Source organism: Mastigoproctus giganteus, chromosome 3 (assembly GCF_048544385.1).
Source record: "Mastigoproctus giganteus isolate SK-2022 chromosome 3, ASM4854438v1, whole genome shotgun sequence".
Classification (NCBI taxonomy): Eukaryota; Metazoa; Arthropoda; class Arachnida; order Uropygi; family Thelyphonidae; genus Mastigoproctus; species Mastigoproctus giganteus.
In genome coordinates this window covers 81,411,823-81,436,834 of record NC_143577.1, presented here as the reverse complement: position 1 = coordinate 81,436,834, position 25,012 = coordinate 81,411,823, and the positions used below count along the sequence as shown (strand labels likewise).

The 25,012-nt window shown below is 35.6% G+C and overlaps 1 protein-coding gene across 1 annotated transcript in view; it reads left to right on the top strand.

The window, feature by feature from the left end:
- The first annotated feature begins 18,947 nt into the window (after positions 1 to 18,947).
- Positions 18,948 to 25,012, top strand: part of LOC150088114 (uncharacterized) — a 30,302-nt gene continuing 24,237 nt past the window's right edge. The window contains exon 1 of the mRNA XM_090369341.1: positions 18,948 to 19,204. Within this exon, the coding sequence (XP_090225467.1) occupies positions 19,066 to 19,204 (139 nt within the window). The 5' untranslated portion in view covers positions 18,948 to 19,065. The remainder of the gene's footprint in view (positions 19,205 to 25,012) is intronic.

Genomic DNA, 25,012 nt, shown 5'->3' with positions numbered 1-25,012 from the left:
TCTTAGGTATTTAAGATGTGGCTGGAAATTTATTTTGCTGTCAAGGATAACTCCGAGATACTTAAGTTGAGTAGAGAATTTTATGGTCCTGTTGTCGATTTTTATCTGTGGCGGTGTGGCTTCATTGAGACTTCCTTTGAGAAGAATAGAATCTGTTGTGGTGGCAGAGATGGTGAGGTTGTGGTGTTTAGCACAGTCCTGTAGCTTCTGTAGTGCATTATTCGCCAAAGTCTCCAGTCGTGCCCTAGAATCGCTGGTAACTGTGATAATAAGATCATCTGCAGAGGCCTGATGGGTGACCTCTCCCAGGTCAATGCCAAGGAATTCATCAAGGATAAGATTCCACAAGAATGGGTCCAGAACCGAGCCCTGTGGGCATCCTCTGTAGACCTGTCTGGTGATTTTCATATATGGAGCATTGACAGTGATTGACCTGTTGGAAAGGTAGCTTTTTATTGAGTTATATAAGTTTACTGGAAGCTTTGATTGGCGCAGTCTGCCTAGGACGCTCGGCCACCAAAGTGAGTCGAACGCCCCAGCAAAGTCGACAGCGATGACCAGAAAATATTTCTTTTGGGTAATTCCTACTGCTTCAAGGAGATTGGTGGAGTGCCCCGTTTTGAATCCAAATTGTCTGTGAGAAGCCATGTTTGCATTGTTGTAGTGTTTGAGAAGTCTGTAGTAGAGTAGTCTTCCATAGAGTTTACTAAGTACCGACAGGAGAGCGATGGAACGGTAGAAGTTCGGAAGTTCAGGTGGTTTCGTCGGGTTCTTCAGGATTAATTTAACGTTACCGCCCCCCCCTGCCGGCGAGGAGGGTATAAAGTAATCGAGACAGGGAGCTCGATTAAGATCGCCATTAAGGCGCTTTACAGCAGAGCTGTACTTTTTTTTTTTTTTTTTTTTTTTTGATTTGGTAGTTGTTGGCGCATCGGCTTCTGTGGCCATAATGCACCTCCCAAGGTTTTTGCAGTACTTTGATCCAAGCCCGAGGCGAGAATCGAACCCGCGACCTTTGGGTTGCCGGGCAGGTACTTTACCCACTCGGCTAGCCCGGTCGGCTAGACTGTCAAGTCCGTTGGTAACCGTCCAGCCTCCGCAGAGGTCCGATCAGGCAGTTGTGGTACATGGGACTCAGGTCCCGTCCGTGCTGTCTTCAGTGAAGTCCTTGCAGGTGGTAGTCAGGTCCAGTGTTTGTCGCGTTTTCATCACTTGTCCGGGAAGTGGAGTTTACTAGCCGGGTCTGTTGGTCATTCAGTAATCGTGTTTCAGTTAGTCACATTTCATGGTGACTTGTTGAGGAACTGGAGTTCACTCCGGGCTTCGTTGCGTTCTGTGGTCAGTCGCCTCTGATTTTGAATCACATCCGGGAATGAGTATGTCTTAATCTGGTTTTCTGTGATTTTCGTGGGAGCATCATCCTATCCTACGGTGGTCAGGTGCCTCCATCCAGGCAACAAGCCGTTGCTGCTTGGATTTGTTGCCCTGTAGTTTTCTTGGTAGCGGGTTGCTGTCTATTCAGGTGGGTTTGCTGGTTGCGGCAGGGTCAGGCTTCTTGTGAAGAGACTTTCGGCATATTTGGAGAATGCTTTGTAGGTGATGTCACTCTCTAGGATGTGGTGCTCTCTGTCTTTAGGGATAAGCTGTAGCTTGGTGATGAATAGACCCCGGAGGTCCTCATAGAGTCGGCAGTCATGCATCAGATGGTCCTAGGTCTCCTGTGAACCACATTCGCAAGATGAATTATTGGCTATTCCAAGTGTCGTTAGCTTGATACGTATGGCACCGTGTTCTATTAATAAGTAAGAGCAATAGAGTCCCGGGAAAAAACCACGAAGGCAGTTTTGGATACGTTGTTTGTACTTCTGGAATTAACTTGCGAATTATCTCTCCTTTTGTGGACTCCATTCAACGTTGTTGCCATACGGATTGGAGGTAGTTTTGCAGTCGTTTCTTTTCTGCAGTTCTATTTCCAGCGAGTCCGTGATGTGGTCCCTGTATGTCGCGATCTTTCATCGTCAAAGCTGGTACAGCATGCCTGTGCTTATCATGTCCAGGTCAAGAGGCATGGCCCCAGTAATCACCTGTAGGGCGTGGGTGGAGACGGTGTTGCAGGCCCGCGTCATGTTAAGAAGATTATATCCTTCCTATCTCTGCAGGATAATGGCATGGTTTCCCTTCTGCAAACGGAAACATAATATTGTAATTTACAAGGATTATATACCGACGCCTCGTGCCTTAGCTGCCTAGGCACTAACACTAATAACCTTCGATAAATCATCAATAAGACACCAAGGACACAAATGATGAAGCTTAGCAGCTTTTCGGAAGGATCTCTTTCGAAGTAGTCTCCTTGACACTGTGTATGCTAATCTGCTTCGGCAACTTATGGAAGCATTTCTTTTGGAATTTATAAATAGTTCTTGTGTCATATTCTAAATAATTTCCTCGGTCTTGTAAATTTATGATGACCTTTCAAAGGGACTTGGGAAGCAAAAAAAAAAAATAGCGTTAAATCCTATGAGTGTGGCGGATGGGGGAACGCAACGATGAAGTGCTTCGCAAGAAACTCTTGAATGGAAAGCATGTGTGCAGTGGCGTTGTCAATCACCCTAAAGCTTTCTTTGGGGGGGGAGGGCTGAGAATCAAACATTTCGGACTGGCTTTTTATCTTGAAATTACGGCGGCGCAGCGCCTTACGAATTTACTTATGTATGGTGACTCATCTACACGTACTAACACGTGAATCATCCTTTTATCTGCACTCACTCTGGTTTAGCGCGTTGAATAACAGGTGTTTTATGTGTTTCATCGAGTTTTAAAATAAGTGATTTCAATTAGCAGCAAATTTGCTGCAAAGTTTAAAGAAGGCCATCTGTCCGTCGAAGGTGATCCTCACTCTGGCCGCCCTTCATCTTAAAAAAAAAAATACTGATTCGATCGCGTGTTAGTGTTCTGATCAGGAGTGATCGAGGTTTAAAAATCCACGAAGTTGCAATGAAACTGATATTTCTTACGAGACATATCAATCAATTGCAGCACAATATTTGGTAATATGATGCGTTTCATTTAAATTTGTGCCTTGCATTCTCACTGATGATCACAAAATGGCGGCGAATTCTTGCATTTCAGGATCTTCATCACAGTGCTACTGTTGACCCACACTTTGTTTCTTCCATAATTATTAGTGACGAATCGGGCATATGTATTATTGTTTGTCTCTTATATTTACATTTGATTTGGCTGTCACGAAGTGAAATTATCTTTCATTACTGCAAAATGCTTCATGCCTTATAGCTACACAGAAATTTCATTAATTCTTTTACAGATCTCGTTTTGTTGACTATCACGCTAAAATTTCTGGTGTTTTCGGCGACAGATAAAATGAACACCACCAGTGCCGCAGATGTTAAAATTGAAATACCCCTGCCTACTGATTGTAAGACTTCTTCGACCTAATTTAGCAACTAACCTTTATGAGACTGCGACCAGTTGGTTTTCCTTTGGCGATGATGGCATCATGGTTTCCCTTCCGCAAACGGCAACATAATGCAATTTACAAGGATTATACACCGACATCTCGTGCCTTAGCACGAGATTAGCACTGGATTAATCTAATCCAGGCACTCTTGAAGGGTGCCTGGATTAGATTAATCGCTGTTAGGTTAGACTAGATAAATTGTTAAGATCGCTGTCTTTCCACACTGGAAGAGGGTTGAGTTCAACTATCAAGAAGGGAAGATTTATATATACTTTTAATGAAATAATTATCTTCTTTTTGTACTGGAAGGCTCATGGAGTCAGCATTGCTCACTGAATAGTGAACACAAGAGCGTTATCGTCTGCTTTTTTCTTGACCACTCGGGTGCATTGTGGCTCATTTAATCGTCTCTGCTGATCTTTTGCAGATTTTTTCCTCTCGAAAAGTTCAGATTTTTATTCACCCAGCAAAACAGACAAACAGACCATAGGGATACATGCATTATAAAGACACAGTACAGTAATAATACCTTAGTTGCTTCGAGAAAAAATAAACACCGACATCTAATCCTTGGGAAAGAATAAAAGGCATCTGGGAAAAGAAAACAATAATTTGGCTAGCAAGCGAATTGTCATAATTTCATCTTATTTCCATAAATCTACCAGAACACTTCAAACTATTCTGGAACATTTAGGACACCTTGACAAAATACGTAACACAAATTGGAAAGGCGCCTGTCATACATAGCATGTAATGTGATAATACAGCTAAAAGTACAGTTATCAAATAATAGTACGAAACTACTTACAACGTTATTAATTATGTCAAAAAATAATTATCACAAAAAAATTGAGCTGTGCCCATCTATATTAAGAATTCGAAATTGTTTTAGTAGCGTGCTTTCACGTAAAATTAACTGGTTCAAAATTAGTGTAAAAGTTTGCTTTCTTTTCTAAGCATTTAGAAACAAGAAATTGTCTGTGTTCAAGCCCAACTAAAAGAAATTCCGGTTAGTTACACATTCTAATCCCCTTCCCCCATTATTTATGAAAATAATCACCCAGATAACTGGTCTGAATTGAAAGCGATAAAAATTGCAAACGTCTGTAGACCTGAAGCAGTATCATAGTTTTGTAACTAAAGATGATCATAGCTGGCTAGACTCTTAAGACAGAGCAACTAACATGTTATGCATTGCATGATCCTCTCTTTTTAGAGAAAATCAAGAAAAAAAAATGAGAAAGCTAACTTTGGTTTGCATGCTCGACTTTGAAGAGATAAGAGATTAAGTAGTCACTGGAAGCTGGTACACCAAGTTTTTATGCAGAGTCCCACGTGCATTTATCCCCAGGGTATGTTAGTAACAGGGCTGGGTAACTTGGAGGCCTTTTACAGACCTGTTGCTCTTGTCAATGCCCTTTGAAACACGCTTTGAGTTAATTGAAATTTGTACTTGAACAGTTTGGGTATTACTTTTAGATATTTCAAAAATATGTTCACTTCCCAATAAAGCTGTGAATTAAGATAATTGCATAATATTTATTTAACATAAAATACTAGTATATGAAAGTTAAGATTTGGAGTGCGTTGATTATGATTTGCGTGTAATTAAGACCAAAAGCCTTAAATGTAGTTGTGCTTGTAATTCTATGCGTATGTTCTCCGAAGGCGGTTGAATACTGCAGGAGAGTTTAATTGGCGTTTTCTCAGCATAGCTTGAGCAAAACCAAGTCAAATACAATGCTAAAATACTGTCATCTACGCGATTCAAACCCAAATCTTCCCGTCGGGAGAGGAAATCGTTTCAAGTATATGCTCCTCTTAGGCGCTGGTTATTTGGCTTTTTCATTTTGTTTTGTGGGAACCTTAATCTAAATTAGATCACATTTAAATGAGATAATTTCAGAGAAGTAAAGTTATTAGAACTCGTTTTATTTACAAAGTTTAAACTGCTAAACATTTTGTAAAAAAAAACAACAAACGGAAATTAATCAAAAAATTAAGTAGTCATTTAAAATTAACTTTAGTAATAGTATTAATAATACAATTTACTACTTGTAAATTCAATTTTCAATATGCTGTATCAATAATTTTAGTGATTTTTAGTTTTTATTTGGTTTAGAGAAATGGGTAACTTTTTAAGGGTTGCAGAAAATAACGTTTATGTGTGCGCTAATAACTTAATGGCACGAAAAAGAAGTTAAAAAGAAATTAAGTGTACAGTAGGTGAATGTCAGCCATTAGACACAAAAGAAATTAAGTGTACAGTAGGTGAATGTCCACCAACGCCGAGAGTCATATGGAAACCATGCTCTCGTGGGTAGCAGTTAGACTAATCACAGGCCTCCCCACACTGGGTGCAAAAGACATGAGTTCTAATCCCTTCAATGACGCAAGGAATTATTACGGGTTTTTTCACAATGTGGCTGAGTTAGTAGGCCTTAAGCGAGGGTAACATGGTTTTTTCCCCCCGGAAACTCGGGTTTTTCGTCCAGCAAACAGCAAATCGACCATAGAATTTACAGACGTATTATATACGATGCAATATGGTCTAAGTTGCCGATGCGCCTAATACCCTATAAAAACCAATCAACCAACCTGAAAACTATGAATTTCTTTATAAAGGGTATTGTCAAATTCAAAGAAGTGAAGGTAAATACCCACTTCTTTCAATGATAGTTCAAAGTCGGTTTTTGTGATCCATTTCACCCCGCCCAACTACTGAGTACACAGGCTCCTACGATAATTCAGAGATAATGGCCACTAAACGGTTATACGAGGGTGATTCAAAATGAAAACATCAAAACTAGATTGTTATTACAAAAGTACATTTAAAGTTGAATCGTCGATATAGGGACTTATATATTCTTTTTTGTTAGTTTACAAAAGAGAAATTGCCATCTGTTTTCACAGAGTGTTCCCTGCAGCCGCAGGATTCAAGTTGGGATGTGTAGAAAGTTATACGATTTTTGAATCTAGAAGGATTGAAAGCCATTAAAATTCATCTTGGAACAATGACTAGTCTATCAATGGATCCGAAACTTGAAAAATGGAATCCACAATCTGGCAGATTCAGCTCGACCTAGCCAGGCTTATCGCTCTGTCACTGCAGAAAAAATTTCTATTACTGAAATGCTCATTCATGAAAAAGACCTCAGTATGAGCGGGTCTGTTCATCACATTGTCCTTAACGATCCGGGATTCAACGAAGTGTGTGTGTGCTCGCGCGCGCAAGATAGATGCCTCTTTGATCTACAAATAAGCGAAATAGCAAAGAGCTGATGTGTGTTCTCCAATAGTCTAACAAAAACAATATTGTAATAAGTCACTTTACCTCTAATTTCTGTAAATTCAAATGATTCCTTGAATGTTGCTGATTAAATTACTGGTGAAAAACATTTATTTCTGCAAAGGGTATGTGAAAAGAAAAATTTGTTCTGTCTAGTGAGCTGTTCAAAATTTCATGTGATCTACTTCTCTTCTTCTTACCTTATAGACTGACTCCTTCGGATTTTTTGGGTATTTAGAAAAGCATTTTTGAAAGTACCTTGATTTTATGACGATGACCAATGGAAGTTATACATGCAGAAAAACGAGAGTTTTGCAGGAAATTTAAACGCTTTTATAGTATTGGAACTCTTGCGTTGAAAACAACAGTAATTATATAAAAATGAATAAACAAAAATATTTTTCCTATCTAATGTATTTTATAATAAATTTCCTGTTTACATTTTGAATTGCCCTATTGTGTGTTGCAACAGCCTAAATCTACCAATGATTATTATTTAATAACCTTTTAATCCTTTGTACCAGCAACGAAACGGTGCAGAGCTAAATGCAGAAATTTGAATCAATAATAAGACCTCCATTTAGCTTATTTTATACTCAAGTTCAAATAGCAAAGCTTAGTAAACGGTACTCACCTTAGATAATCTGCAGTTGTTACTTGAGGTAGGATGGATGAATAATTAAATCCTGTAACTTATCTAACTTATTTTCTACTTATTTTATACCAGCTTTGCATGATTTGTAGTACTCAAAATTACGATAATAATATTTTTGTGTAAATGTAGTAATTACTGTAAGTTAATTATATAAAACAGCTCTGAGATCCTGATCTGTTAACCAAGCAAAAAGAGTTACGAAAACAGGGTATTTTAAATCCATTTAAAAAGTTGATAACAAATAAAAAGTACCATGGGGTAGCCTGATTAATATTGCTGATTTTAAGCAAATCGATATAAAGTTCTTTCATTTACCTTTAAGTTTCTCAAGTGATGTTTATTGCATCTGACAAATGATGGATGGAGCGCTCTTTCATTTATAACATCAATGCGAACATAGGTTTTCAAAGAAATTAAATAGTATTTATTAAAAATTATATTACAAATAATTATTTATTGAGGGAAAAAATGCAGTATGGCATCCTTAAATCGACAATGTTGTTATATTAGAAAGTATTAAAATTTAATTTTAATAAAGCATTATTTAAATTTTAATAAAGCATTATTTAAATTTTAATAACTCAAAGAATTAATCCGTTAAAATGAATTAGGAAAGGCATCTGTTTACAACTTTTAGATTGAAAGGTTTCATGGTCGTCTTAGAGCTGTGATGCTGACAGATAAACACACAGGATCTTTTATTATTATAAATATTGTTTTCTTAATAGTAATCACTTGTGAATAAGTGAGAGCCCATTGTTGAACTGTATAAGATATTAAAATTTATTATTCTTCGTAGCGTTATTGTGGAGATGATGCTAACCACTTTTAAAATCAGTCACCTGTTACTAATCCATTCGTTTCTAGTCCTTTCTCATCGCTTCATTAAGCGGATTAGGTGCCAAAGAAATGTCTTCAGAAATAACAAAACCATTCACCTTTTTCGCTGCCTTCATTGCATTGTGTTTCTGTATCGTAGGAGACCGAATTTCTTTAACTCTCCGAGAGGGTGAGTGGAGAAAACAGTTGTTTCTTGGGAGTCGCTGAAGCCTGGAGACCTTTCGTGGGCCAGCGAACACTCTACCCAGTTCCTGATTTTTTTATATTTTTTTTCGTTGACCCCATTTCGCAACAAAAGAGTTCAAGGTGACGTGGGGTTCAAAGAAGTCGATGTCATGTTTACATAAACAAGCGTAAACAGGTAGGCTGGCCTTAACTGAAGAGGTCGCATCCTGAGCTGCCTAAACCTAGAATAACCCGTGCAGTTGGGATGAAGAGAACTCTTTTATGTAAGGAGGCATCTGGTTACAACTACTGACCAAAACAAATGGTAACATTAGTGTTTGCGGTAACGATCGTAGCCATGTGGTGTCATCTGTTTTACATCCCCCGTTCTGAAAAAAAGAGGAACGTAGTCTACATTGTATTCACCTGTGCGTAAAGGATGGGACAGAAGCAGCGGGAAGCTATTCTACACAGATGGTGTTATTTAGTCGCTGATAGTAACCCAAAAGAGCGGTGTTTACTAGGAAAGGACATATCAATGAAGTGTGGAGTTGATAGAAAATTAATAAAAGGTGTAATACACAATTGGTGGTGAAAAATATAGCGACTGTTGTTCCAGATGGTTCAGTGACGTCTGCATTACAAAAATATAAATAATCTGAGTTTGGTAAAAAAAAAAAAAAAACACAAATATTTTCAAAGTCTGTTTAACTGCATGGAAATACATTCATTTGCGTGTATTTAATACAGGTTTGTTTTACTTTCCCTTCTTGAAAAGGAAGCTGTTTACTGCTACAGACTGTGCGATATTGTATATTGGAAATACAACAGAATTACAGCTGTGGCTATTTTAGTTCCAAACCTGAACAAATATTTTATAAGGCACTCTCCATAGATAAATGATCACATGTGTATAGAAGAGAAGCAATTGACCAAAATCTCGGACACATGCCATAGATGTAAACTTTACTATTTTCTTTTGTTTGTGCTCTATTCCTTGAAGATTTTAGCAGCATTAAAGATAACTATGAATTCTTATTTAGCAAAGATATAGTGTAGATTTGTTGTGTAGATAAACCCTTCAAATATATGGAACTGTACGGTAGATGGCCACAAGTTCTCTACTGATAGAATTGCTGCCAGAAAAACGCTTCACAACGCATCATGGAGATCTTTCTATTAGAAGAATTAATTGCCCCTAATCAGGAAGCGCAAGAACTTCCTTTTCTTTGACACCTGCGCACCACATGTACCAAGGAAATGATGAAAGATAAAGTCGAATGTACCTTTCGTAAACATAATTTTAAACTCATCATGGTGTTTTTAAACTCGGTCTTAAAAAAAAAAAAAAAACAGGCGATTAACGACGAATTATTTTTCCATGTCATCGTATTCCAGTTTAAATTACTATTTTGTTGAGATTATTTTCTTTATAGAAAATCTAGCTTCATTATCATAAAAAGATATAGTTGTTTTTGTACTAATAGAATGGATATTAAAGTTTCTCTCTCTTTGGTTGATATCAGTACAATACTTACGTTTTACTCAGTACAGCTGGAGTAATTACTGAGTTCAGTTTATTCAGAAATTACTCCTGCGCATCGAAAATTCCAGTTAAAATGAAACACCTGTGAGATTAGAAATTTATTGCATGCATAAAGAGGAGAAGCGAGAGAGAGAAAGAGCGGGGGTTAAATAATCAGTTAACTGAAAGGTAAGACTAGTACGTGGGTAGTAGAAAGAGCTGTCAAACCGGTACGGGTGTGGTAGTGCATTATAACTGACAGTACTGAGGTATTCGCGTTCCATTAGGTTACTTCATAGCATACCGTCATATCAATAAATGGATGAGAGTGGGAAGTAGTTTGGTAGTGCATTAATGTCCAGACAATCTAGTTTATTGTATAAACAAGCTGAATAGTCACTCCTTGATCAATACGTCAGTTACAAAGAGGAAAGCACTAATTCATAGATGGTTTTGGTATGCGTTAATAAGCGTCATTTTTATGTCAGCGTTACTGTTAATCTTTGTAGAGTACAAACATATGGAACGTATACATTTATATTTACAAAAATTATTGAAATATTAAAATATCAAGGGCGCTTATCTTCGATTTTCTCATTTTCCCTTTGATATTAGCAATTTAGAAGAAAAAAAGTTTACGTTTTTCGTTTCATTAGACCTGTTTCATAACAGCTGGAAAAAAAATAAAACTTTATGCCTTCCTTCATAAGTCGCCTGCCTTAAAAAAAAATGTGTAGGCTGTTGGATAGTAGGCATTATTAATAATCCTCGCCATCTCATTCTTATGATATTCAATTTAATATCTGTCTTAACCTTTAGTGAAAGAGCTCTGCCTATAACAAAAATTGATTTGCACAGATAATCAACCCCCAAATACCAAATTGCTAAGATTAACGGAATTTCGACGATTCAAGCTTTTTATAGCTTTTACATTACTAATTAGATGGCTGATAATAAAGCCTGAGGGTAAAATAAATAAATAAAATAAATTTTCTATTTATACTCCGAGACAACCATATGAGGTCAGAGGGATTCTCAAAATACAGTGCTGTCCTTGTATGTTCTGTATCTTGAGAATCCCTCAAGATACAGAACATACAAGGACAGCACTCGATTTAGTAGTCACGTGGGCTGCTTGAACCAGTTACTCAAACGTATGTACTTCTGTACCCTCGCGTTTGATCCTTCGCTAAGGCTTGTTTTTCATATCTGTACATATGAAAACAAAGTAAGATTCATATCTTCATTATAACGGCATTCACAATAGCATATGTAGTATATTATTCATGGGTTTTGAAACAACAGTACACACTCAGTCATCATTCCTTCCATAATGATTAATAATCTCCTAAATGCTGTCCGTGCAAGTTTAGCACTCTGATCCACATTCATCCCCATCCTCAGTCTCAATTGCAAAGCTGGATATTTGATACTGTTATAATAAATATATAACGAGTCATTACGCAACTAGCGCTAGCAGGCAGTGAAGTGAATCGGAGATCAGGGAAAATCTCCTAACGTATGTCGACAATATTAGATACCTAATGACGTCTGAAGACTTGGATACAACAGGTGACGTCAACTGTCGAGGAAAATAGTAACTCAATCTAGGGAAATACCTCGGTGGCATTATCCGTGATTTGAAACCAAGTAAAACAGCCCAAATAATAACAAATAATGGAATTAAGAATGACATAATTCTTAATTCCATTGAAGTTAGTGGTGCTATAGAGAAGAAAGTACGCTCTCACAAAGATAGAATAATTTTTACACCACTTTCCTACCATGAAAGCAAACATCTGCTCTGTTATGTGTGGCCATAAGGCAAGAACTTGTAGTACGTAATTGAGAACTTGTAATGCAATATATCTTGAGGTGTAACATCTGCAGCGTTATATGCCTTAATAACTCAAATGCCTTAAATGCCTCAAATGCCTTAATAACGCAAACCTTACTGGGCCGGGAATATTGGCTTCGTCGATGGCTGAATAGGATTTCAGGAGGGCCTTTTCATCATCTCGATAGCCACCCTATATTGCAATTCAAACAATACATCTTGAAAACATGAAGAACGATCGCCGTTCTTCTACACCGTTTAGAAAAGGCCTGGGCTCGAATCCCGTTGAGGGAGAGGAATTATTTTTATGAGGTTAGTTTTTCACACCGTGGACAAGTTAATATGTCTCGTGCGAGGAGAGCATGGTTTTTCCTTCTTGAATCGAAAACTGGTTTTTCGCCCAGAAAATCTGCAAACCGACTGAACAATACACGCAATATACTGACATCTCACAGGCTTCTACTGCCTTTACACTTAGCTTACACAGAAACTTTAGAAACATGATCACTTTTAGAGTCATCCACACTCTGGCTCTCAGCTCATAACCAGTCGACCGTATGCGCCTAAGGTGGAGAGGACCTTGGTAGTGTGGTACCACAGGAAACGGGAAAGCATCTTGAAACCCCAGTTTCTCTCTGCGCAGCATTCTATACAATTTAGATGGGTAAGAAGACTTTCCCCGCCAAGGAAATTTAGGAGAAACAGATTTTCACTGCAAAGTTATAGAATTAATTTTCTGATGAAACTAGAAAAGTATTGATTGCTTAAATAAAATGTAAATTAAAACCGAAAACAAAATGGAATGAACAATTAAATTCCTTAAACACACACAAAAAAAAAATCGTAAGTAAAATTTAACTTGAGAATAAGAGTAATTGTTTTTAATTTAAAAAAAATCAATGTTTGCTAGTACAGTATATTATTACAATATCGTAGGGTGTCTGTCTTCCACATCTAGTTAATGACATTGGGTGATGCAATCCATAACTCCTGGGATGTCTCAAATTAGAGTTAACAGATTTCAGATTATTAATTGAAACTTTTACTAAAATGTTACTAAAATATGTTATAAACAGAAATTTAATTTTTTTTAAAATTATATAAAAGGATTTTATATTTTAATGTCAAAATTCTTGTTTTATTCTTCCAACATTATTTTCCAAAAACCAAACCAATATTATAATTACCAGCTTATTTCGGGAGTCGAATTTTGAGTTATTAGCTTTGATTCAAACGTTAAATAACAGAATTAAGCAATGAATTCACCACAGAAAAATGTAACGTAACTATAGTTGTTAAATTAAATTTGTTTGTGATATGATAAAACAAATATAAATGAATTTCATTTACTTATCAAATAAGAAATGTTTTCTCAATGTTACAGAGTTAACAGATTTCAGATTATTAATTGAAACTTTTACTAAAATGTTACTAAAATATGTTATAAACAGAAATTAATTTTTTTTAAAATTATATAAAAGGATTTTATATTTTAATGTCAAAATTCTTGTTTTATTCTTCCAACATTATTTTCCAAAAACCAAACCAATATTATAATTACCAGCTTATTTCGGGAGTCGAATTTTGAGTTATTAGCTTTGATTCAAACGTTAAATAACAGAATTAAGCAATGAATTCACCCACAGAAAAATGTAACGTAACTATAGTTGTTAAATTAAATTTGTTTGTGATATGATAAAACAAATATAAATGAATTTCATTTACTTATCAAATAAGAAATGTTTTCTCAATGTTACAGATAACAACAATAATACAATGCAACATTTACATTTATTCAAATAATACATTTTTCAAAAATTAGGGAAAACTTGCTAAGGAGTAATTAGTTCCTTGTAAACGTTTTAGTTGATCAAGAAAATTGAAGCAAACACGTTATTCATGGAATAACTTCAATCTCCTCCCAAATGGGGAGGGAATAAGGAAATGGGCCTCTTAATTCCATCTTACACCTGTGGTAAACAAAAGAAAAAAATATCTTTCTGCAAGCGTTGTATGATATGCTTTCTTATTAAAACTTTGAACCCCAAAGAATATGCGTTTCCATTTTTGTAATTCACTCTGCTTAACACAATATTAATAATAATACAGAATTTGTGCCTAAAACTATATTTATTGAGAGATGTGAACTGATCTGACACAGCTGCTCTTAGGGATTTTAGTGTATGTTATGGGAATGATTGTATTAACTGTTGATAGTATACAATCTTTATTATTATAATAAATTTAATTTAATTTCGATTTTCAGATAGGTATATAAGTTTAAGTTTGAGATACTTCTTTGACTTCTTTGAGACTTTTTAAGTAGTATTAGGATCATTTCAAATTTGCTTGCCGATAAATAACTAATAATTCAATTCAAAATTATTTATGTGTTTAATACGTTTGTGTTTACTCTGGTCCACATATTGATATAGTTTCGGAACGAGTCAGTTAAAGAAAAGTAGATAGAGATACTCGTCATATTCAGTTTATTTTGAATATACGTATAGGTATAGTTTACGGGATAAAAATTAATATGTTTAGCCCAATCAAAAGAATACAATGGTCTAGCCCAGTGGTTCTCAACCTTTTTTGCCCCATGCACCCTTTTCACCATATGTCAGAATGTTAAACCCCCCTTTCCAAGATTGTCTGACTCAAAAGGTGTATTCCAAAAAGATAAAAAAAAGTGAAATATTTATTTTTATTTTTAATTTAATATGTGACATCCGATAAAGTGTGATGTCCTGTAGATTATGTACAATCTGTAGAATTGTAGTTTGTATAAAGATAAATATTCCAACAGTTTGAGTCTATCAATCTGTGGTCCCAATTCCCCCCCCCCCCTCTGAAACCCTAAAATTTTCCCCTGGGAGGGAATTTCCTCCCCCTAGTTGAAAACCCCTGGTCTAGCCATATGCCAAAATACTGTATGTTCAGATACTTTTTTTATTTGATTGAAAGGGCGGAAATTATATTTTAATAAGTGTAAACAACTCTGGGGAGGATGGTTATTATACTAACCGCGCTATACTAAAAAATCTATTCAATGAAAATGCTGGTATTGACATGGCGAATTATTTTCGAGAACTGTAGGGTGTGTGAGTGTGCTTGCATGGTAACCTCTTGATTTATGAACACTATGCATTACTGAAAAGTAGTTAGTAAAACAAAATTTTGTATAAATTGGGAGCAATTTTCCCATAGATATAACGGTATAACGAGAGAATGTGCTCCAGACAACAAAATGTCCACTCCCAGAAACGTATAACAACTGGGATAACAATATCACTAAAAACAGCAAAGTTTAAAGCCCTTTTTAACAATAAAATCTTCATATGATAATATATTTATTTAAACGTACAGTAGAGGCAAAATGCATTTGAGGAGCAATATTTATGAGTTAAATGAAGCACGTATAACAGAACACAAGTACAAGACTGGTTTTGTTTGTGCTTATTAAAATGAACTGTCTCTGCAGCTTAGCACAACGCCTTTAGACTTGTATAGCGAACGGTTATTACTGTATAATTTAAACAGAAATAAAGAATCGTAGAAGTAACGCTTCTGTAACTCATGCTTGCAATTAGATAACCACCAGCCCGTTCTACAAGCCAAATTGCAGTGTGACTAACCTGACAGGAGGCTGACCTAACAGGAGATACTGAGAGTAATTTGCACTTTCAACCCATGTACTCAATAACACATCTTACCGAAACTATATACATTTAATAAATTTAACAATTTAATATATACTGTTTGTTAAATAGGAGTAAAAAATAAAAAGAATAAAATTTATGTAAACTGTAGGGGGAAAATATGTAAACCTTTAAAATATGCTGAAATTCCTCTCAAAAAAGTGATATTTCACAATTTCGGGATTTAAGTTAGTCCATTCAATAACTTCAAAATTATTATTCCTTTGGTTTTAAATTTTTCTTGGCCTTGCCCTTCTTTCGATTTCAAAATGATTTATATTTCACGGTCTTTAAACTTAAAATTATATCATATATATTAATTTGCATATGTAACTCAGTTTACATTATATAAATAACATTTATATACGGCTATACTCCTTAACGTTTAAAAAACAAAATATGTACTCATAACGTATACATATTATCTCAGTCATGGTAACTCTATGCATTGCTTGTTTATACCTTATTCCATTTAACTTGAATAAAATTTGCCGTTATATTCCATTTTAATGTGAATTATTTAAACAACTGATGTAATTTGGTATGACACATAACGGTAAATAACTGTTCACACTAAATATTAATATAATATCACTGTTTATAAATCTTGCTTAAATATCAAAATGCAAATGTTCATTTTATTGTGATAGGATTCTGCCGATAAAATCTGTCTGGTAGTTGAAGAAAACCTGGTTAGGGATGACCATCACCGTATAGAAATCTGTGAGGAATATTGGTTTAGGACGATGCATGGTTCTTCCAACAAAAAGCGAAAATATGAGTAATATAATAGGGGTAATAACTGTTCAGCGCATGAGATGTGAAGTAAGCCTTCAGTGCATGATTAAATAACAGGAAATCCTTCTCAATGCGCCAAAACTAGTTTAGCTGTTATACTCATTACGAAACAGTGTCGGTTTCTTAATGAGTAAGAACACTAGTATCATAGTTGAAAGAAATAAAAGAGCATTAACCACGGTCTGCTTAACAAAAAACTAAAATATTTCTGGTGTACATAGATGGTAGGGAAGAAAGCAAGAATTCCTTCCAGTTCATCTAACGCACCAGGATGCTGTTAATGTAATGGATGCTCTTAATGTTTTGGGGTTGCTCTTAATGTTAATGTCCACCAGATGCGTTGATGGGAACTGTTATGGTCAAATGGCTACGCCAAAAATTTACTTACAAAATTTTTTATGTAATAGGAAAGTGAATTTTGTCCATTCATAATATTTTCAAGCAATATGCATTAAGAAATTTAACGTAAGGTTCCCTTCCCCCTCTCCTCATGAAATTCCTTATTCTGCTTATTCTAATTAAAAAATATATGTGTTGCAATTATTTCTCTGTAGCAAACATAACAATATGTTTTTATTAAATATAAAAATATATAAGACCACGATTATTAACATATCAGATCAACTGTTAAACTTCTTTATTTGGTTAAAAATAACACATTTTTATAAATTCTGTAATAAATTATTGTACGTGTATATAATAATATTGCCCCATTATCGTTCCGTATTAAATCTACTACTACCTTTCTGTATCTAAAAGCAGAACAGTAAGTTATAAATTAATTTTATCCTTATAGCCTGAGAATCAGGGTCCAGCCTAGAAATTTTACTTCCTAAGGCAAGATATGAATATGGTGTCCCTTATATATGTTATTTATCATTAAACAGGCGTCGCCTTTCGCAAGTTGTGCCCTGAGACAATCACTTCCTCTTCTTTTCGTCTCTGATGGCAACGAACATTAATAAACATTAACTGCTGTTTTTCTATCCAATTTTCCTGTTTCTGTGTAGAGCTTATTCTTTGTTTTTTATTTCAATAAACACATCAAGCACTGTCTTCATTGTTCGTGTCTACTCATCATTTCTCTGTATACAACGATTAATTATTTTTAATATTAACGCAAATGTCTGTTCACAGGTCCTGCCAACAAGGATCTCGCTTCCGGACTTCCTGCTGAACCTGGTGTTATATCATTCTTGAATAAGAGCTACACCACTTGGACTATCACCATGTTCCACCTCTTTTAAGAATCTTCGCGTTTAACGCAGTGGCTGTGATTGCTATTCTTTCAGATTATGTGCAAAAGGTCTGTGCTCGATTCTTGATTAGAGAGAAAATTTTCAAGGCTTTTTTTTACATCGCAATTGGGTTATTTCGTCTCAGGTGAAAGTTCATGATTTTTCCTTCCAGAAACTCTGAATTTTCATCCCACAAAAGAGGCAAAACCAAGCATAGAATACACGCAATTTACAGAATGCGTAATGACTCTTCGTGGCCATAGTTATCTCTGAACTTATTCTTAATAATCAATGAATCGCCTGTTATTACATTATTGTTCATTGAATAATAAAGTAATGAAAAATAAAATTTCTGTTTATACTCCGCGAAGGTCGCTTTTTAAGATATTTTCCAAAGTAAGTTGTTTACTTAATTTCAAATTAATATGTTAAAGAGATGAAAAATCCTTCCCAAAAGTGGCGTTTCTTTCTCTTTATCTGTTCATTTGTTTCTCTTTTAATTAACAGTTGGCTACGTGGACCACGCGTGGTGTTCTGGAATCCGTTCTGTTTCTGATTCGTTAACTGTAATTCGAAACGGAAATAATTATCTATGATGAGTAACTGTACTGACGATGATACCGCATGCGAGAAAAATAAAAATACAGTAAATTGTTGATATTAGCATTCATTCTTTCTCCCTCGCACACCTACCTATACATTGCCATGTTACATAATCAATGTACATGCATCAATGGCCGATTTAATACACCGTAATTAATTAACGGTATGTTTGAATCTTCCGAAATCTCAAACCATTTTCTACGCATTCTGCGATGTTGCTATACTGTATCGCTCCATTTTATGCTCGAGTTTCTGTTACCTGTAAAAGCTTTCCACAGATTTTTGTTATGATCTGGAGATTTCTGAATACTTATAACCGTGTTTGATTACGGTTCTGTGTATATCATGTGATCCTTTCCTTGTCAGCTGACCTAGGAATGTTAAGTTTCGGTGTCAAGTTCTTCGAAATCTACTCCTTATTCTACGTGTGGCTTCAGGGTTCAGAGTCCGTCCGGTTGCTGACGTGACAGCAGAGGGGGTGCTTGGAAGGAGGAATGGGGAAAGGAAACCAGGACCGAGACCAGTTCCTCACTTTCTCGGCCGGTGGAGCAGGTTTGTTCCGTAATTCGGCGTGTGTGTCAGTGACCGAGAAACGCTGCTCATTCATGCACAGCCTTGACAGACAAGGTGGGCGAAAGTGCGCGTGCGCTGAGGCAGGTAAGCCCGCCCGTTTGCCAAAGCCGCTTTCACGGTCACCTGAGGGATTCACTTTCCCCTATTGAAGAGCTCTGCCGACGTCATCGCACGCCATCCACTCGCTCACTTTCGCTTGCCATAGGCAGGGCGCGAGCACTGGAGCGCCCCACCGTGGCTTACTAGCCCACATTTACGTCGGTCCCCAAACGCTGGAGGACATCAGTGTATGCTAGTGGCTCGCCACGACCACTTCACCCACCGTCAGGGTCGGACACACATACCAAAATTTAAACTGTCGCAATGCCAAAAGTGTTTTTGGTCCGCAAGCTCCGTCAGCACTGGAAACCTGGACCCTGTGGCACGGTCACTCCGCCGCCAAGTCCGGAGCAAGAACAGCTTCGGACTGGAAACAGGACAGAGGAGCAGCACAGCGTCCGAGGTGAGTTTGGTGATGTGTTGGTATCATTAGTTGGAAACAGCTGTTGCAATCAATTCCATTATTGATATTTATCAGAAGTGAAATTGCTTTCCAAAGTGCAATTTGAATTAGAGACAAATCCGATTAATTCAAATATGAGGTCTCCATCACTGGAGTTCAAGATTATTCAAAATTTCAATGTAGCTTTTAATCTCTATACAACAGCTGAATTCCTAAAGCAAGTAGGTGTTTTCATGTAGCATCTTCATTAATAGTGCTTCAAACTTTTTATACATATATGCATATTGCAAGAAGTATTGGAAATTTAGTGACGCTTGTTAAGCTACCTGACTCCATTGAATGTCAAGATATGAATTCCTGCTTATGATCTTTCACGGCTTACTTTGCTTTATTTGCATAGAATTACGTTTCAAGAGATGCTTAATTTAAGCTACTATTGTGGCAAAAAAAGATTGGCATAATTTTGTATTTGTTTATATTTTTTCGGTTTATTTTAATATCAAGATATTTTGCTATGATATTTTTATTTTTCAAATTAGCGGTTAATTGTGTGGTCTTTTTTCAGAAAAAATAAACAAAACTCAAAATAGCATTTCCTTTCCATTTATTTAAAAATTACGACAATTACAGTATAAAAATTGCCAGTTATAAAAATAAATATTGTCAGATTTTCACGGGTGTTATCTTAACTCAGGTTACTTTCGAAATTTTAAATTCCTTTAACTACGATTATTAATAATCAAACAGTAAGGATCATTCACGGAAGTTCAACTTACATTACTCTACAGATTCTTGTTTTAATATTTGCACTCGTGCGTAACACGGTTGCTATAATCACCGTCCTCCCCACACCGCGTAGAAAAGACCTGAGTTCGAATCCCACCAATGACGCGAGGAATTTTTATGAACCTTTTTCACAACGTGACTGAGATCGTCGGTCTCAGGCATGGTTTTTAATCCTGGAAACTGGGGCGGTTTTTCGTCCAGCAAACAGCAAATGTACCACAGAACACACGCAATTTGCAGACATTATATACGGTGCAATATGGCCTAAGTTTCTGATGCGCCTAAAAGCCTATAACAACCAACGAGCTTCAATATTTATTTCAGTCCTTTTGACTATTTAGCTTAGTAACTTTCTACTTACAATTCAAGGATATATCCTACTGCTACTTTAGTTTGATTTTTTTTTATCAATTGAGCAATTCTTTTCTCTGAATCCATTTCATAATTGTTATAAGATACAATCATATCCTTCAATTTTTCCCTTTCTAAATAATGGGCTATTCAAATCATTAATCTTTCCGTTAGATGAAAACTTCTCTGTCCGTTTGAATTTTAAATTCCAAGGGAAAAAGAAAAACAAAACAAACAATTTTTATAGTTTTCAAAAATAGCTGATATATTTTATTATTACCCACTATTATATCCTTTTACATTAATTAATAAAAGTGTGAGTTTTGCTAATAAGAATAGTTTTCGGTATTTTATTCCTCGCCCGAAACTAAGTACCAATAAACTAGTTTTATAGAAAAATCTTTGTCTATAAGCAAATCGTTACAGATTATTGAATCAACGTGTATTTAAAATATTGAGCAATGGGCTTAGTCGCTGATGCTTCTAAAACTCTACTACAACAACAACACAACAGTGAATAGCCATGATTTGTTATACTCGTATACTTTTATTCAGTGTTTTATTAAAATAATGCATGGCTTACTTACATTCGCATCTGCTAAAGTCTAAAAATGAAGGGACATCAGAAGTATGTAGGAAATACTGCCAATATAACTGACATTGTCCTTATTATACGATTTGAGTGTATATGTCACGCTGTTCTGTCTCATACAAAATATTAAAAGTGTACTTAATTCATTAAAAGATCGACCTGTCCTTAAGTTCAATCAATAGTGTTTGGTGTAAGACATTTTAGCATCCTAGTACAATTGCCGATGGATTGGATTTGATTTCTGTCATTTCCACCAGCGTGTTGCCTTCACATACAGTCAAGACATTGGAGGATACGATTTAATCACACTTGTCACGTGCCTGTAAAGTTAATATTGATTGCTTCACTCTTAAGAACAACAATCTATTTATAACTTAGTTTTATTTTCTGCGCAAGTCAGCGCAGAAAATAAAAAGAATCAAAAGTCAGCGATGTCAAAATACGGAAAGAAAGTAAATAACTGCTCCCTGTCTTTAGTTTTACTCAATGCGGATGTTTACTTAGTGGTTGTATACAAGGAAGGGCAATTTGAATTTTTTTTGAAATCCTTCTTTCCTGAAAGAATTTTTAGTCTCCTGATGTCATGATCAGAGATTTGGAAATGAAATTTTTGACTCTGCTGTTTTCAAAAGGAATAAACATTTGTCTGCAAATTTTAGTGGCTTCTTTTATACAATATTAAGTGCGATTATCGACATTTTCAACACCATTTAATTCCTTGACACAGATTATTTTACTTCTCAGTCCTAGTCATAAGCAACAAATTTTAAAAAAATCAAAATATGCTACCTATTCTTAATTGGAGAGCTTTCGTATACGCGGCCACAGGGGATCATTTCCATCCATTACCGTGTGTGCAGGAAATACTACGATGAAGGTTGCACGTCGAAGGTAGCAGGATATTTGTTTTCCCTTCTCCAAACATTAATGTTCCTTAATATTTTTCTTTATAATTTGATATGATGCTGATACGCCGGTTGGTGCTACTTGTATGCAATGTTTGTCCAAAGAAATAGTAGTGTCAATTCCAGTCGTAAAATATGATGTAGTTGCTGTAAAAATAGTCGTAATTTATCTGAACGATAAAGGAAGAAATAAGAGGACACGTGAAAAAACGCAGTGTTTCATCTCTACCTTGGTTTCAAGGTAGAAGAACTCTTTAACAAAAATATTCTACTTTGTAGAAATGTACTCCTACTCGAATACATACCTGCTTCTTAATTAGCATATCGAAATAGTAACCAAAAACAGAAAGTGTCTTGTACATGAATTTCTGGTAGGATGAAATTACATAAATTTCTACCTAATGACCTTGCCATGGACATACCGAAAAAAGGGCGGTGAAGCTACTAAAATTACTCATAACTACACTTAAAAAGAACTGTTTAAATTAAAATTCTCGCCCATAAACCTTTATGATGATAAATTTAGTTTATATATATATATTCAGTCTGTTCATTTAAGTGTGATTGTGAGTAATATCCATGGATTATTTATTTTACTCTATTAAGCATCAGTGGTATGATGTAACTGGTTTCTTTGAATAAGTAAATTCTTGCTTTTTCTAATTTCTGCAGCATACTGTATAAAAGAAATGCTATACTGTTGCCGTATTCATTTTAATCCGACTCATAACATGGTCTGCGTACTTATCTGTTGACTTTTAAGGATGGTATTTAAATTATTTGAGTTTAAACTTCTTTATAGAAAGATTATTATTATTAATGCATAGATTAATTGCCATCCTTAAACCGTTCCGATTTTGGCTAAAAATTCAATTGTTTTGAATTCTTCAAGTGAGTTGAAAACCAGTTTTTCTTTTAGTCTCTTGAAATTATTACCATCCCTGACTTGTTTCTTGCACAATTGTTTACTTGACTTTCATGTTGAAATCGAGTAGCTGTTATTACACTACTTAGATGTCATTTGCCACCTATTCTCTCTCTCTCTCTCTCTCTCTCTCTCTCTCTCTCTCTCTCTCTCTCTCTCTCTCTCTCTCTCTCTCTATGAGTCAACTTGATGCATTGCATTTGTTTTGGTGTTTGAATTTTAATTTGAAGATTAAGCAACTGGTATGGAATATGATTGAAATCTAAGCGACAACAGTAGGCCAGAATACAAAACTGCTGGATTAAACTGGATTTTGTCCTCTGTTGCAGCTAACGTTTTTCGCTGTACCGGCTTCAGGGCCAAGGACACCTTCAGCTGCGGCGGGTGAACGAAGCCGGTTTCTCCAACTGTCAAATACCAAGAAACCTGCCGAGAAGTGTAACTTGTACTTATAATTCCGTTATTCATCGGAGTTTCTATAAACGTGCTTATACTGATAAAATAAATATACGCTATATAAATAATAATATAAGCGTGATATGTTACTTTTAATTTTTAGCGTATTGTATCGCTCATGTTTGGGAACAAATTACAAACCTCCTGAGAAAATATATTCTTCCGTATATGGTATCGAGACGGTTACTATTACAGTGCATTTTTTTTGTGATTCCCAAATGTGGTGATGGGGAGCAATTATTTACAACTGAGGATTTAACTCCTTCGATAATAGGATTTAACTTCTTCTATAAAATGAGAAGTGAGTGTTAAAAAAATTAAATAGTTCATCTTAAACAATGTTTGAACTACAGTAACATTAGAGTTTATTCTGATTATCGTTTTTTTTTTTTTTTTTTTTTTTTTGGTGGATCAGTTAAATCCGTAATCACTTTTCACATTCCTTTCTTTTTCTTCTTACACCAACTGTTTATTTCACAGACCTACAGACCAACTCACGATTTCACAAATAATGTCTAAAATTGAAATTAGTGAGCTCGTTATTGCAATTAGTGAGATTTCTATATTTATGGACTATTAAACAAAATCAATTTTTATGGTTTTTAGTTATGTTCCTTTGGCATAACTCCTCTATTCTACATCATCCAAAAGCAGTAGAAATTATTGTCGTATTTAATTTTGTATAAATAAGGAATCTCAAAACCCGCTCATTTCGTACAGTTTAAGACTTCCTGTTGAGGTTTAATCTTTTCAAGATACTGATACACCTGATCCGATATTTCTTTAATTAGCAAGTATCTATTCAGACGATTTTATTCGAATTTAATAATATGGCTATCCCCCAGTTCTGGATTTAAGTAGTCTGGGGCCATAGCGCGCAAAATTTTAGAGGCCCCAAAATAAGTTTGCGTGTGGTCCCTTTCTTGTGCCAACAGTAGTTGCATTGTCTGGGCCTGCAGGGAAATTGGCACCCCTAGAGCAATTGCTCTCTGAATCTGTAAATCTGGCCTAGGCTATCCCTCATGAGCAGTTTTATTTGCTATTTTTTATTTTTCTTTCAAAAGGTGAAATTAAATCTTTATATTTATTACGTCCACAGTTTTTGGTATCTACATTAATTAATTAATACTCGTATTTTTAAACATGAGGTTTGTATCTTCCTTTGTTAAATTCTTTGGATATTTTTTTAATCTAGAGGTGTTTTTAAATAACTCACATGTCATGCATTCGATTATGCATATATGAAATGTCTTATATCGTTAGAAGTTGGTTGTTGTAGGGTTTTTAAGCGCATCAGCAACTTGGGCCATATTGCGCCCTATATAATGTCTTTAAATTATGTGCGTTCTGTGGTCGAATTGCTGTTCGCTGGACGAAAAACCAGCCTTTCCGGGAGAAAAAAAATATGCTACCTGCGCCTGAGACCGACTAATTCAGCCACGTTGTGAATATCTTGGTCCGATTACTACCATCATTCTTGTCATCCACATGGATAAGCTATAACCAGGTGACTTGTAATGCTAACAATTTACCTCCCTCTGTGGTTGGATAATTTCGTAGGAGATTTGTGTGCCGTCGCTTGGAATGTTGCTCTCCTTGTTGCTTAAGTTATGCATCGTCTTCTTCGCATGATTTAGTTTTAATCAGTGCGCTAATTAAGACTGGACTCAGGAATCGAACACCCGGCGATTGGCAGAATTTTTCCTAAACTGTTAGGAAAAATTCTGCCAATAATTATTTTCAGGACATTCTAATGGTTACAAATTTTTATTCTTTATACTAGCTAGTAGAAC